Source organism: Lepidochelys kempii, chromosome 19 (assembly GCF_965140285.1).
Source record: "Lepidochelys kempii isolate rLepKem1 chromosome 19, rLepKem1.hap1, whole genome shotgun sequence".
Lineage (NCBI taxonomy): Eukaryota > Metazoa > Chordata > Testudines > Cheloniidae > Lepidochelys > Lepidochelys kempii.
In genome coordinates this window covers 6,914,220-6,929,514 of record NC_136398.1, presented here as the reverse complement: position 1 = coordinate 6,929,514, position 15,295 = coordinate 6,914,220, and the positions used below count along the sequence as shown (strand labels likewise).

At 40.9% G+C, this 15,295-nt stretch overlaps 1 protein-coding gene across 5 annotated transcripts; it reads right to left on the bottom strand.

Moving 5' to 3' along the window:
* Positions 1-1,968: 1,968 nt before the first annotated feature.
* LOC140900424 (zinc finger and BTB domain-containing protein 8A) lies at positions 1,969-14,853 on the bottom strand. Of its 5 annotated transcripts, none has more exons than XM_073317691.2 (5): positions 14,767-14,853; positions 13,474-13,826; positions 9,334-10,306; positions 4,690-4,766; positions 1,969-3,150 (listed from the first exon to the last, which is right to left on the bottom strand). In XM_073317691.2, the coding sequence occupies exons 2-5, from the start codon at positions 13,489-13,491 to the stop codon at positions 2,821-2,823; spliced, it is 1,398 nt and encodes a 465-aa protein (XP_073173792.1). In that variant the 5' UTR covers positions 13,492-13,826; positions 14,767-14,853; the 3' UTR covers positions 1,969-2,820. The 5 variants fall into 5 exon arrangements, with proteins under 5 accessions (XP_073173792.1, XP_078705544.1, XP_078705545.1 ...); XM_078849418.1 differs by having other exon boundaries at positions 1,970-3,150; positions 4,690-4,850; XM_078849419.1 differs by having other exon boundaries at positions 1,971-3,150; positions 4,690-4,850; positions 13,779-13,826.
* Positions 14,854-15,295: the final 442 nt, after the last annotated feature.

Below are 15,295 nucleotides of genomic sequence, written 5' to 3'. Positions count from 1 at the left end.
GCTACTCTGAAATCTGTATCCTGCAAGTTGTTCTGTGCATGTAGACCCCTTCCACCCATCAGGAGCCTCCTGATGTTTGTGGGGCTTTGTGCAGGCCTAGAGCAGTTTGCGGGATTGGGGCCTTGGACCATAAGTCTCAACTAAACTTGCAACAAAAGAACCATTGTATTATGCAGCAGAAACTAAGTAATGTCATAGAACAGGAAGAATAAGCTCTCTCTTTCCACAAAAACTGGGGCACCTTGTGATAGTGTTTAAAGGTTACTCAACATGTTAAAGGTAGTGTAATACTTGAGAATCTTTCATTCCTATCCATTCAAAATTTTAAACCGTTTTTATATGTGTCCTCAGATTTTTGTAGCATGTGAGTTCATTTTTCTACAGTTTAATTTAGTCTGTAAATTTAGGTAAGCAGTACTCATCTTTCTAAATGATATCTTGATATTTTTTAAGAACATACGAACAGCCACACTGGGACAGGCCAATGGTTCACCTGGCCCAGTATCCTGTCTTCCAGCAGTGGCCAATGCCAAGTGCTTCAGAGAGAACAAACAGAACAGGTAATCATCAAGTGATCCATCCTCTGTCACCCATTCCCAGCATCTGGCTAGCAGAGGCTAGGGACACTTCAGAGCATGGTTTTGCATCCCTGCCCATCCTGGCTAATAGCTATTGGTGGACCTAACCTCCATGAACTTACCTAGTTCTTTTTTAAAACTATGCTAAAAATCATCATCATGTAGGGAAAACTTCCCTCTGAAACCAATTGTTTGTACACTCAATACTTTTCTATATTAGGTTTAATCTAGGTTGGAAATTAACAGCTGAATTTTCAAAGCCCTAGTACTTGGGCCCAGATCTGGAAAGATGCTGAACACCCAGAATTCACATCAACATCAATGGAGGTGGGGGCTCATCACTTATCAGGAACTGAACAGGGTGCATCTAAACCAGTAGATAAGCACATAGATATCTACATGTTGTTTTGGTTAAAATTTTCAAGAGTCACATTGTGTCTAACTGTTCTGAAAATCCAATCACATAGTTGTGCACAGATAGCAAGGGTTGTGGGGATGAGGAACTAGTGCTTGTGTGCCTGACTGGAATATTCAGGAAGATTTTTGGGAATACTTTTGCTTTCTGCGCGCAAGGTTCCATTCTCCTTAAAGCATGACTACTTTTTCCATGGCACTAATCTGTCACACAGGACCCTGGTGATCAATCCACACTTTCACTCAACATTACAGAATAGATGTTAGCATCTGTACCCTTTGCATTCAGAGTCCTAGGGATTGTAGATTAAGACAACTTTCCTAGAGCTCTTATTTCAATCAGTAAACCTGCTAAGGGTTTCAGTAAACCTGCTAGGAATAGCCCACATTCTGAACTGTTGGGCTTCTTGCAGACAGGGAGATTTTTGTTCTTACTTTGTACATAAATTTTCTGCAAAGGAGACCACGTAGGTATTAGTTTGTATAGTTGTTTTATTTAGTGCTAGGTCTCATATTTCTCCGATTTTGAGTTAGTGTTTTAGGCTAAGAAAGTTTCTCCTGGAGTTGGGAGTCAGAGAGGATTGATTGGTAGGAAGAGCTCTGCTGGGGGTGGAACTCCTTGCAACAATATGAGGAGTAGTAGCTCAGAGGCCAGACAGATAGTCTTATCTTGTAAACTAGCTCTAGAAAAAGGAGATTAAAATCTCCTTCTCTTCAGTTAGCTGCTAATATAAAAAATATTAGCATACATTTTACAAGGTGTGTCTTTCTTGGTTTCACTTAGGTATCATAAAAGTAGAATTAACACCAGAAAAAGTTAAAAGAGCTCTGCCTTATGTAAAGTATATTTGTCCTGAAAATCCAAGAACTCAAATACGGTATATTTTTTCTTTAAATGTTATGTAATATTTGTTAAATAAAAGTTCTGCAGCTAATATACAAACACAAATTGCTGTAATAAGGAAGACTAACATAAACTCATTTATTTGAAAGATAAATTTGATGAATGAGTTGTAACAGATTTTTTCAAAATAAGAAAATAAAAGTACCATATGCTTATACTGAGATTCTTTCAAAATACAAAACATAAGAAAAGTTTAATGGATCCCTTGGCTACAGAGCAGTTTGAGTGACACAATTCCCTTGATCACTCTAGTTACAGTGTGTATGGTAACACCCATTGTTTCATGTTCTCTGTGTATATAAATCTCCCCACTGTATTTTCCACTGAATGCATCCGATGAAGTGAGCTGTAGCTCATTAAAGCTTATGCTCAAATAAATTTGTGAGTAAGGTGCCACAAGTACTCCTTTTCTTTTTGCGAATACAGACTAACACGGCTGCTACTCTGAAACCTCTAATTCCCTTCCTGCTTCACAGTGGCAGAGTATTTTAATTCTCATTCTGTTTTGCTGGATGAAAAATGCATCCAATGAAAAAATATGAACAAGAGTAACTACGCTTAGAACTTGTGCAAAAATGATTGCTTTTTAAATGGTGTAATGTTTCTTAAAGAGAGAGCAAGTATTGGTGAGAATTTAATCTTTTTTTCCTTCATTTAAAAGTCTTTAAGGAATATTTTAATAAAAAAGTTATTCATCCCTCTAGTAGTTGAAAGGTGAATTGTTCATTATTCTGTCTTGGAATTCTTTCCAATGTCACAGTTCTTGGTGTCTTGAAGAATACAAAGCATGCAAATAAGATCCTATCACAGTCATAATGACAGAACTTTGCTTGTTAACCAGAGTCTGGGGATATGGGGATTCCTGGACAAGACACAAAAAATTAATGTAATGGTGAGATTTACTAATTCTCAATTAATTCACAACTAACTAATATTTGGCTTTACTTCCTTTTTCTCAGTCTCATCTTCACTATCATCAACTTCCTGGATGACTAAGCCAACAGAGTCCTCCTCCACAACTTCCTTAGTTCTGTGTTCTTCACCAAAGTGCCACCTAGAATCCTTGTCCTCTTCTGGTGAAAACCCAAGTGATTGTTCAGCCTCCAAGTCAATAGGAATGCTTTCTATGCCAGCTTCAACCAGACATTCATTACACAGTCTGTAGCGCCTTGTTCCTTCTTGCACCACTTGCCCTGTCATGTCAGTCACGTGGCGCTTACACTTTCTGCATATTGGCTTACAAGCCTGATGAATCTGAAAATTTAAATTTATAAAAAATATTATCCAATAGCAGCACAAAAATACAAGTTATTTTTCAGATTCTATATCTTAAATTTAACAATTCTGTGATGTAATAGAACCAGTTTCCTTTCAAAGGAGAGACAAACTACATCATGTACTTTAATAAATATGTTACATATTCAGGGAAGAATCTTTGAGAAGAATATCAATTGCACAGTATGAGTACTGTATCCGCATCTAAGTTGAGAAAGATATCTGCTGAACGTTCTAAATAGGATGTAGAGCTTCTGAAAAAAATGCTGGATTGTCAGCACTATTGATATAAGTCCTCTATTAATCCAAAAACAGGAGTGGCACAAATTTCCCAGCACTACTCATCTTGCCAATAGCTTGGTCTACACTAAGTAAATTAGGGCTCATAATTAGAGTCCTGCGTGGATACAAATTTATCCTTCCATGGAAATAAATTTGTATCCGCGACAGGCTCTACTGATAATTTGCCACTGGTGAGTTACACCAGTTGTAGCAACAACAGAAGCTATGGTGTAGAAGTGGGGTTAGGCAGATAGGAATTTCTATTGCTACGTCATCTAACTCTTCTGTAAGGTTAGACAATCCAGTAATAAAAGCTCTTGAGTCTGGCCTGGAGAGACTAACTCAGTTTCCACACTTACTAAGTCCTCAGTCTCTATGCTGGGACTTCCAACAAGATTTTCAATTAGTACAAATGTTGGTTTTGATTTTTTTGAACAGTACTGAGAAAATCAGTTAATTTCATCATAGATCACCACACAGCTTTGGAACGGTATGTCTCTTGGTCACTATCAAAATGAGATAGATGTGAACTAATATTGTTGAGATGAAAGGCTGTTACTAGGACCACATGATTCGGGTGGGAAAGAATGCAAAAATTACTGGAAAGAGATGGGAGCTAGTCAACAACATTCAGTACTTTTTTTCCTCTGTGAAAACTAGGAATTAAATCTTGTTTTGGTTGGTAGTCTCATCATAATCCCTATAAAAAAAATAAAATGTCCACTTCACAAACAACTTCACAGTTGTGAATAATTAGTGGTCTTTCTTCAAAAGAGACAGAGAACTGTAATAACAGGATTTTGACACTGAGGTGTTTTGTCAGAATGATGCAGAGAAGCTTAAAAGGAGTTTGCCCACAAACGGGGTCATTTCAGGGACATAACATTTTGCAAGAGGGAGAAAGATAAACATTGGGAAACCTTTTAAAATACCAGACTGGAACAGGAAAACATTCTATCATTTAATTTGAGCATTAGTTATTCAATATATTCTTTTTCAGTATTTGAATAACGTACAATAATTGACCATGGTATGCTGAAGACACAAGCACTATGCTCATCTTAATAATCAGAGTTCTTCAAATCCAAGCAATAATCACAACACAATAGTTTATTTAGAAATGTTTAGAAGCAAATAGTCTAAAGTTCACCCTATTGATTATTTACAGAAGTGACTGGCAGGTTTATGCTACAAACATTTTTAAAAAATCTCTTATATGTTAAAAAATATACATACTGTTCGAAAATGGCTACGCAGATGCTCTAGCCTGGTGAATCTTTTCCCACATGCCTCACATGGATAGGGTCGCTCCCCTGTATGACAACGAAGGTGACGCTTTAGGTCTGCTTTCCGCTTCACCATATGGGTACAAAATGGGCACTTGAACCTCACATCATCTGTTACAAAACAGTCCTGTTAATTTCTAAAAGTTTCATGCTCTTTTTAGTAGTGGGAGAAAAGCAATAACTAAAGTTCCAAACCCAAATGAAGTGTATCAGACTTACCACATTTATCAGATTTTCTGATGTATAAATGATATTTTGACTATGAACAGCAGGAGGAAAACAACTTTTTTTAAAACTGAAATAATTGCAGATCTTTCCAATCAACACTGAATTTCTAACAATTACCCACAGCATGAAAGAATCACAGCCTTACTTGCATACCTTTAGATAATATATTTTATAAAAACCCTCATTAACTAGTCACATACCAATCTGGGATATTTTCCCACAGTGTTTTACCAGCATATTTGTACACAGAAAGTCTTTTTCTAGACAGCCTTACTCCCTGCTGTATTGTGTACAGTAGTGTTGACACAATCCAAGGTTTCTGACATTGGATTTTGTTACTATAGAAGCAATTGTCATATAATGAACACTAGATAGTGACAACAGTAAATGAATCAAGCAAACAGAATAAAATAGATAAAAAATAGCTTCTGTTCACACAGAAAAGTCTTGGAGATTGTAAGTGATAGAAAAAGAAATCCAGTAAGATGATGACAGTTTTTGTCTTCTCTGAAATACTTAAATCATGAAACTCTGTCTCTCAATCCTCAGTATAAGACTTCCCTGCTGCCATCCATCCCTTATTTCACCTCAAGATGTACCTAATGGCAACCTTCTGTAGCCAAGTGTAGCATCATGGTGGGCCACTAAGGGCAAGCTTCACCAGAACATTTGTTGCAGGGCTTCAGTTCCTTTGATAGTATGGAGACATGTGACTAGGAGGACAGCAAGGCCTTTTGACAGAAGAGTCTGAAAGAGATCTGGATGGGGGATCAGGGAGTTTCTTCACTGGCAGACTGGAAGAGGAATGGCTATTAAGCCTCAACTGCCAAGGGACTGGGGAGAGAGCCTGAGTGGGGCAGGGACTGCTTAGAAATACTGTGGACCCCCGCAGCCAAGAAAGACTGAAATAACTTTTAATAGACCCTGGCAGAAAGGCTGTCAAGAACCTGGTTAAAATGGAATAACTACTCACAGACCTCAGTGGGAGGGCTGTAGAAGTCAGAGGATGAGGTATGGATAGGAAAGACTTTCCAGTGCAAATACTGGAATTCAACTGGTATATTAATAAACCAGACCACAGAAGGGAGATTTTGTTTTGAAATTCTATTTGCGTGGTTATCCCGGAGGCACAGAAGAGAGGAAACTGAGGCACTGCCATGCATCTGATGCAGGTCTGACTAAGATGACCCTGTAACACTAACTAAGGCAGAAGGAATTTTCTGGAGTCAGACACTACTGTATCAATCATGAGGGTAACCCCGAGGCTGAACATGCTGCTTCTGCAATGCTGCCAGTCCCTACCAGCTCAAGGAGATGAAGTGACAAATCTTGCTTTAGTAGTCAGTCTGTATACCAAAGAAGGATGAGAGAATAAATGAACAGGAAAGGACTATTATTATCCTTTTGATTTTTTTTAAAAGAACTGTGGACTGTTCATGGAAAACTTTGAAAAATGTACTTACCTTCCTGCTAGCAGGTGAGACAGAGAAGGAACTGGTCAATTCCTGTCCTATTTGAGAAGTTCTATACAGCTTGTTCTCTGTCTTACCAGATGAGTAATTCAAACTACAGCATTGCCAGGCATATTCAATAACACATATATTTCCCTTTTTTTTTTCTTTTTTTTTTTGTGGGCAACAGTGAAATGGCTGCTAACATTGCATTACAAAAAAACATAAACCCATTTTATTCTGCAGCCAAGTTAGTTTTAGTTTTGTACCACTTTCCCGAGTTTGCCCGTCAAATCAGAGACAGTTTGCTAGTGTCATTCTCTCTGGAGCTCTGTCTACTGTGAAAGTTCAGTACACCGCACATATGCACAAATTGCATTACTGAGGAAGGGTGGCATGACATTGTCACCCTTATTTCTCTGCTGCTGCTGGCAGTGGTACTGCTTTCAGAGTTGGGCAGCAGCTTGCCACCCTTACTTCTGCGGTGCCGCTGGTGGTAGTGTTGCGTTCGGAGCTGGGTGCCCCACCAGCAGCTCCTGCTCTCTGGCCACCCAGCTCTGAAGGCAGAGCAACTTCTCATGCCCCTCCAGAATACCCTCCTTGTCCCCCCGCACCCGCAGGGGGGCACGCCCTGCAGTTTGAAAACTTTGGATTTAGAATATATCAGTCATAAGAATAGCCTGATGCATATTTGCAACAGAAGAGTATGACTGAACCCTTTCTCACTGCAAAGGGTTTGGTCAATTTCTAGGAGGCAGTGTCTAGTAAAAGAGGTCACATACACAGGGGAATGAAGTGCCAAAGAAGACATCGAGATCTTATTAAATATAGTGTTTTTTAAATTTTGGAAGTATATAGAAGGTCTACCTGGAGTTGTATGTCCACACCCTTAATTTCTTATCAAAGGAAAATTCAAGCTACATAATAGGAAAAAATCCTGAAAATATATAAAGACAAAGGAATGACTTATGCAAGGAGTCATCAAGACATCATTATATATAATCTTTTCAAATGTATTAATTACCTGACTAATGAACTCTATAAGATGGGCATAGGTTGTTGCAACTCCATGGTACTCCCTTTTTGAAAGCAGCAAAAGCTATAAAAACCTAGGACTAGACAAGTTTTAGCACCTGAAAGTTAGATATGGTATTACAAACTCTAACCAAAGGTACAGTAGTTTGATCTCCTTATTAAGACTGCCTTTCCTATAATGATGTGCTCAGTTAGTTGTAGAACAGAACTTTATGCCTTTAAAGTAGCAACCTATACAGGTTCTTATATCGCACACATCACTATGGTGTATGTGCCTTCTGGTAGCGCATTAAGTGATGTGACTAGCATCTATCACGTATGGTTCTTTCATTCTCCCTTTTTCTCCCTAAAGGGAAATTTGTGTGGATTTAAAATATATATATATATATATAGAGAGAGAGAGAGAGTATACTTTATAATTTAAAAAAATTGATTACATTTATTTTTATTATTGAACCCAAGGTCAGTGAAGTGCACCAGTCATCCACTGAGATATGACAATGTAGATTGGAGGATCAGTCCACCCTTAATTGCTAAAACTGGATGATTTGTCAAAAACAAATTATTAATTTTCCTCAAATTCAAACAATTAGCAGGAAATCTTGTCTAATTAAGAAGTCAAAAAGAGCCTATAAAACTCTAAATAGTAAAGAATCACAACAGGGTTTTGCACTATCTGGTACAGTTGTTTTTCTGCTTGTAAAGGTCATATAATAACATATTTGTACATGCATTGATAACAATTGAAAGGTGCTTTTTCCCCATGGCAACTATACATTTGCAGAATCCTGTTAAGAAATTAAGGTCAACAACATGAAATATTCTTTCCTGAAGGAGTGCTATGTATGTTTTCAGCTATCTTTACAGCATACCTGAGAGAACCTACAAGTTTGAAGACTCTCTTTAAACTAATTAGTGGCCAGTTTACATTCTGCTCTAGTCAAAGACACATATCAGCTACATTTAACACAATGCACTCTTTCACTCATTGTTATCAACTAGATGTTTAGTCTTCTGATAGGATCATCTTTCTGTTAGAAGCTGTTCCATGTAGTAGTCCATCAATTTACAATTCCTCCGTAGACATTGGTATTAGCACTCAGTGGCATTGGAACAATTTTAGTAATAGGTGTGCTGAAAGCCATTGAACAAAATTGTAAACCCTATATATGTCTGAAACCACTTCAAGCGATGAGGGTGCTACTGCACCCCCAGCACCCCTAGTTCCAGCACCCCATTAGCACTGCTAACTAATCATGGCATTCAGTATTGGTAAAGGTCTGTTGCATCTGTCCTTAGAAGTAACAAATGCAGGACAATTGTTATTAAAATAATCCTTTCTATAGGGAACTTATTTTTAAAGTTTTCAGTGAGGCAACAGCACTTCCTTAAAAGGGAATCCAAGATAGAAAGTTAATAATGTCTTTCTAGAATGAGAAACTGACTGGCCGCTGCTACTGTAAGAATTATCACATGATGATTCATAGCAATTTTTAAAATGAGCCTGACACAATTTATAAATTAATATGGACAAATAAATAAAAATCTGTTCATAGCAACAATATAAAAGGCAACTTTAGTTATTTTATTGGGAGCCTCATTTATCAGGAATTCAAAGCCATTACAATGATTTATCAATATGGGAATGTCTGAATGATTTGCAATCTGAAAATATAACCATGGAGTTACTATCGGGCATTAGTTAAAAAGGTGATTCTAGATTTCACTGTAGTGCATAACTGTAACTAATTTTTCAGTTTCTAGAGCTGATCATTTTTATTGAGTTAAATGTTCAATCAATTTCTGGACCAAAAATTCAGCAGAAAAAAACATTTAAGAACCCCTAATAGTGAAGGAATAAATGTTTAGTTCACTCTTACCTTCAATCCAACTCCCCATAACACCTAAAATTGTGGGCATACTTGCATACAGCTCATCTGCTTTTGATGATTTAGACTTGTTGGCTGATCTAGATGATTCATACTCCTGCTGGGTCTCTAGCAAGCTCCTTGGCAACACCTCTGACCCCAGACCATGTTGATACCCAGCATCCGCAAAGTCAACTTCTGTATCAAGCTGAGTTTGCTCTTCAGATTGAGAAATGTGGTTAGTAGGCTCTGAAGCTCTGTCTCCAAGTTTCCTTGATTTACCAGGGGGGACGTCAGTGGACTGTGGCAATCCAAGCTGCCTCATACGTTTTTTTATGGAATGCCGTCTTTGAGTCTGTTTGATCAAGTTAGATCGTTGGGTGTTCCTTTGTGAAGCGGAGTAGTAGGTGCAATTACTCCAGGAATTTCCACCCACCATAGATACCCCTACGTCAGAGTCCATTTGAGAATGTGGGGGACTGCTTTCTACTCTCCATTCTGTGCTATATAAGCCTGGACTCTCAGTTCCATTACTGTTCAGATCTTTTTCTGAAAGACTGAAGTAGCGATCCTTCTCCTTCTCACTGATGTCTAGTGAAGATTTAATGAAAGTCTTACAAACACTAATGATATCTGTCATCTGTAGGTAGCTGGCAGCTGACATGACCTCAATCACATTTTGACCAGTAAGAGATAACTTGCCTGAATACACAAAGTCCAGAATGACCATAAAAGTATCAGGGGAGAACATATGAAAGGTGGCAGTTGTTGGCTGACTCATGTCTTTTGAGCTCTGAGAAAGGAGCATTTTGAAATAACCGCTACTGGCGAACAGCACATTTCGATGTGCTTTGAAGACCTTCCCCTCCACCAGGATACTGCAGTCACAGAATAAGTCCTGCCTGCGCTGCTCATTCAGTTGCTGTAGGAGGCGAGATGGACGAGAAGAAATCTCCATTCCAGAGAAGGGCAAACAAGCACTACTCTAAGAAAAATTGAAAATTATGTTTATAAAATGTGCAACGTAAAAGAAGTAATCTGATTGGCAGAGCAAAGATTTTACCTCTGTGGGTATTCCAGTGGCCATTCCACCTCACGATGTGATCTTGACAGATTTCACAAACTAAGCAGGATTGGGTTTTGTCAGTACTTGGTTAAGAAACTGGGGGAAATCCAGGTACTGCCACAAGTGATGTTGTCATTTCAGTAAGTGGTAATCTTTTTTCAAAACCAATAATGAAACAACGAACTAGCATGATGCTATGGGACTCTCGGTGGAAGGTGTTGCCTTTCAGAGGAGAACCTGACCATTTGTGATCACTAATATTCCTTTTTTTGTAGGAGTTAAATGGTCCTAGCCTGTAGAGTCATGTCACATTCCCACTGGGATATTTACATTCCGCCTTCCTAAAGTCACCCTCCATTTTCAGTGGATAATTTTATTGCTCAATTCCTATTCTAAATTCTCATGCATTATTGATGTGTTTTGTAAAAAGCTGCTGTGTAACACTTACCAGTGGGTTAAGTTATTCCTGAATATATAAATTGGAAAGGTCTTATTGATTCCTGTGGGATGAATGGCGCTACACAAATGTAACTTTTAATACACAAATAGTAATTTCTCAACGTTGTTGCCTAAGAAGTGACCAAAAAAAATCTAGTTGAGTAATGTTTTTTAGAAGTGTCCAAAGTGAAGAGTCTTTTATAAAGGGTGGGTGATGTTGGAACATAAAACTGTCAGCATTTAGCCACTGAAATAACACTGTTATTTTGAAATAGAATATTTTAAAAGCGCTATGCCATTTTTGGTATTCTAATATCAATTTATATTAAAAGAAAATATAAGCAGCAGTCTACTATGTCCTTACCACCAGAATTTTCTCTCCACTACCCAGTCCCTCAAGAGCTCATGTCAGAGCTACCTTCTTTGGCAAAAAGGGGCTGAATATAGGACTGGCTTTAGTATCTTTCAACGTTGCTCCTTACTCAGTTACACAAAGATCACTGCAGAGCAATGAAAGGTGCTCTCTCACCAGGAGCTGGCAAATTCTGCAGTCCTACCAGTTCATAAAGCAAGATATAGGTGCTGTAAATCCAACACATGTATTAAATGGTCAACTACAGGATTACTCTGATTGCCCCACACCAATATTTTTAGTGAACAGATATGAAATTATCCCTTAAAAATACAAAAGCCAGAAGAGACCCTATGATGGAATAGTACAGTTTGGGGGTACTATATATATTTGTAGGTTCCGCAGCATGCAGGGAATAAAATTTGAATGACTGGAAGTTTCATGAAGTAGTGTTTGAAAAAAATCTAGAATTTATTGCTCTTAAAAATAGAGTGAAATTCTATGAATGACAGTCATCACAAACTATCATCAAAACTAAGTGATACAAGACAGACTATGAACATGATCTTCACAGTTCAGAAATGCATTTTGAATATCACAATGCATGTTCGGAAGACATCAATGATCAGGAAATTAAATCAGTATGCCAGTGTTGGATCATATTAAAGAAGTTCTGTATTAAAATCACAAATGAGTTTGATTCCCCAGAGTTTAAATTCCAGGGTATTACTAATGAAGAGGTCTCTTGGTTTTTGGTGCTGTTTCTCTCCCTCTATGTATGAAACTTGCAAGCTGCTAATTGTGTTAGTACATTCTAAGACAGAGTCTGTTCTCAAAGCAATTCACAGAGAGAGAGACTCAAAGCAATACTCGAACAACAGAAACAGCACCCAGAGACTCCCCGCCCTTTTGTTGTATTAACAATTGTGATTAAAATAGAGATAGAGGATGGATGTGGATGGATGCTTGGTGTGGATAATAACTGAATGATCAGGGAGGTGCCAGCCTAAGAATCCAGTGTCCATCGGCTGAAGAAGGCGTCAAGTGGAAATAACCAGAGGACCCCCCGGAGGGCAGACTGGAATCCACCCAACAGCCTCAAGAATGGGAGAACCAAAGAACAAGATAACATCTTGGAGCCATCAGGAATGTGCTATCTGCTGATTGATTCAGCAACAGCATGATGAAGCAATTCCCATAGACTGGCATAGGAAGAAATTCCTATAAAAATAGACTCTAAAAAGTGAGAACTTTGGGGTCTGATTCTGCAAACCAACTTCCAGGAGCATCAGATGAGCATCTGACAAGGCCCTGCTCCCTCCTCATGTCCAGGCCACCTGGCCAGTGGCTTGGCATGAGCAACTCTAAGGCTGGTAACTATGATAACAACCTTGCAGAACCTGTGTGTGTATGTTTGTATGAATGAATGTGTGAATAAATATGAGATTGAATGGAATGTTATAACTATAACTAACTGCTTACTATGATTCTTTCTGTATTCACAATAAATGTGGTATTTTGCCTTTTTCCCTTTAATAAGATCCTGCTGGTTTTTATTTTATTGGTACAACACCAGATTAGTTTTAGTGTACATGCACTATCTCCTATTCCCCCCCCCTCCACCCCCCACTGGATAAAGTAGTGTGCTCTCCACATCTCTGACAGAGTCTAAATGGTCCTTTTTCTTTCCACAGTGCCCTTCTCTACTAATCCAGAGAGTCAGACCAGAAAAGATTAATCTGCATCTCCAGCATGGCAGTACAGAGAACTGGGATGATCATCTAGTGAGTGACTAGACTATATAGTACTATATATTATATGGGATGCTGGTGATGTGAATGGTTCTTCTTCAGCATCTACAGGTATTCTCCTGACTACTGTACTCTTCTCTCAATGAGGCATGCAAAAGAGAAAGTATAGATTTTTTACTTCCATGTAACTGTGTTAAACGGAAGCTAAGTTAAGAATACTCTCCATAACATTTCTATTTTAAATCTAAAGAGACATAAAAAGCAGATATTCGTGGTTAAAGTTTAAAATAATTTTATTTTTGAACAGTCATATTAAATCAAGAAAAATATTTTACTCTTACTATTATATAGAAGTGAACACAAACAAAAAAGAAAACCAATAAGAATATCTGGAAGACTTAAGAACCTAAGGTGACAATGATTTTTAATCAAGTCACAAAAGGAAAATAAGCAACCCCCTACTCACCCCCACACAACAGGAAGATGAACTACTGTTACAGCAGAATGAATATCAATGCATGGCAGGTGCAACATGGATTCCTTACCTGAAGATGGAGAAACATAATGCTAGCTTTTGCTAAACATGTGTGGTGATGTTCACTGGTGGCTGGAAACAGAAATCTTTGGCAAAAAAATGATGAGGTCTTTGTCCTGAAGTGGATATAATACTGCACTGATGATGCTATAACCTCTTTATCCTTAGGCTACTGCTTGAACTAAAACCTTGGATTTGTCCAGATGTCAGTAATATTTGTATCAGACGCCTTAAAAACGAATTTCAAATCAGAAGAGGCTAGATGGCATGCTTTATTGTGCCTGGAAAGCACCTTGCAAAGTCTGAAACACATACCTGTTATTACTGACTTTTTAAAAATCCCATTGCAGCCTTCTTGCCTTTCTACGTAAGAAATGAACAATACATTTATTAGAGAGAAGCTAGATGTATTACATTTACACGGGAGCAAAGAATACATTCCTGAGCAGACTCGAGTAGCTTGCTCGCAATTTGTCATGACATACAAGTACAGCCGAGTAAGTCAGAATCATCCGTAAGCCGATATCGAAGGGCTGTGGCGCTATCAGACTGACTAGAGTCCAGGTGCTCTCTTCCAGCTCCCTCGACCGCACGTGTAAGACCCCGACGAGGTGCGGAGGGGGCATAGTTCGGTCTATCCCCCATCACAGGGAAGCGGGGTGAGAGGAGGAGGGGAGGGGATGGAGACGTCTTCCGCATGGACACGCCGAGGAACCAGTAGCGCTGCAACCCACCGTCCCTCTCCCCGCCTCCTCTTGACCGCGGGGAGCAGCGCGGCACAAGGAGGCGGCCGCACTAACTCCCACTGGGCCCCCGAGCCCCCCGGCGCCGGGGACGGACCCCGCCCCTCACCCGCACGCCCAGGCGGAACGGGCTGCTCCGCCATCGGGCGCGAGGGGAGCGCGAGGGACGCCCGACGGCGCTAGACTCGCCGGCCCAGCGAGGCCGGCACCGTGGGACTTCGGAGCCCGCGGGCCGCCATCCGGGCGGGCAGAGCGTCCGTGCCCGAGGGGCGCTCGGGGGAGCCTGAGCGGCGGCTCGGGACGGGGCTGCCCCGCCCCCGGCCGCTCCAAGCCCCGCGGCCAGCCCGGGACCTGCCGCCCCTGCCCGGTCTCCGTCCCGCTGCGCAGCCGCCAGCCCCTCGGCTGCCCTTCGCGGCCCCTCACAGCGGCGCCCGGGCTACAAATGGCGCCCGCCTCGGTCTCCCTGCGAGCGCGGCTCGGCTGCGGGGAGCGCCCGCCTCGGGTCCGCCGAGCCCGGGCCCTGGCAGCCCCCAGCGCCCGGCTGCGCCGCCGCCACTTACCGGCTGGGTTCCGCGGGCGGCAGCCGCCGGGCCGGAGAGAGCAGGAGGCGGGATCCCCGAACCCGCGGGCCGGGCTCTGTGTGGCTTCAGTGCGAGTGGCGGGTCCCGCCGCCCCAAAGCCTGGAAGCCCGAGCGGAGAGAAACAAAAGGTATTTGCTGACGTGGGCGTTGGACAGAGACGCCCGAGGGCTGGGGACACAATTAAAGGGGCAACGCTCCGCTCGCAGCAGGCACAAGCCCGGCCGCTTCCCGGCAGCGTGGGCTGCGTTTTCCTCCTCTCCCACCCGCAACCCCACATGCTCCCCAGGAGGCAACGTGATGCCTTAAGGGCCATTTTACACCGCCCCATGCCCGATTTCTGCGCCTTCCCCTGGCAGGGTAGGAACGTCTAGAGTGCCCATCATGACACAGGGGAAGGGGCTGGTTGGTTCTTCATTTTCCCCTTCCAGGTGCCGAGAAGAGAGAGACTGTCCCGTGACAGTGAAGTGTTTCCTTTTCAACAGGCAATCCACGGGAGCGTTTTAGGACA

Excerpts from the sequence above, each read along its gene's own strand:
- LOC140900424 (XM_078849418.1), bottom strand. Across the intron at positions 4,851-9,333 it reads TATGGGGAGTTGGATTGAAG|ATGATGTGAGGTTCAAGTGC; the intron begins GTAAGAGTGAAC and ends GTTTTGTAACAG. Across the intron at positions 3,151-4,689 it reads TGCGTAGCCATTTTCGAACA|ATTCATCAGGCTTGTAAGCC; the intron begins GTATGTATATTT and ends TTAAATTTTCAG.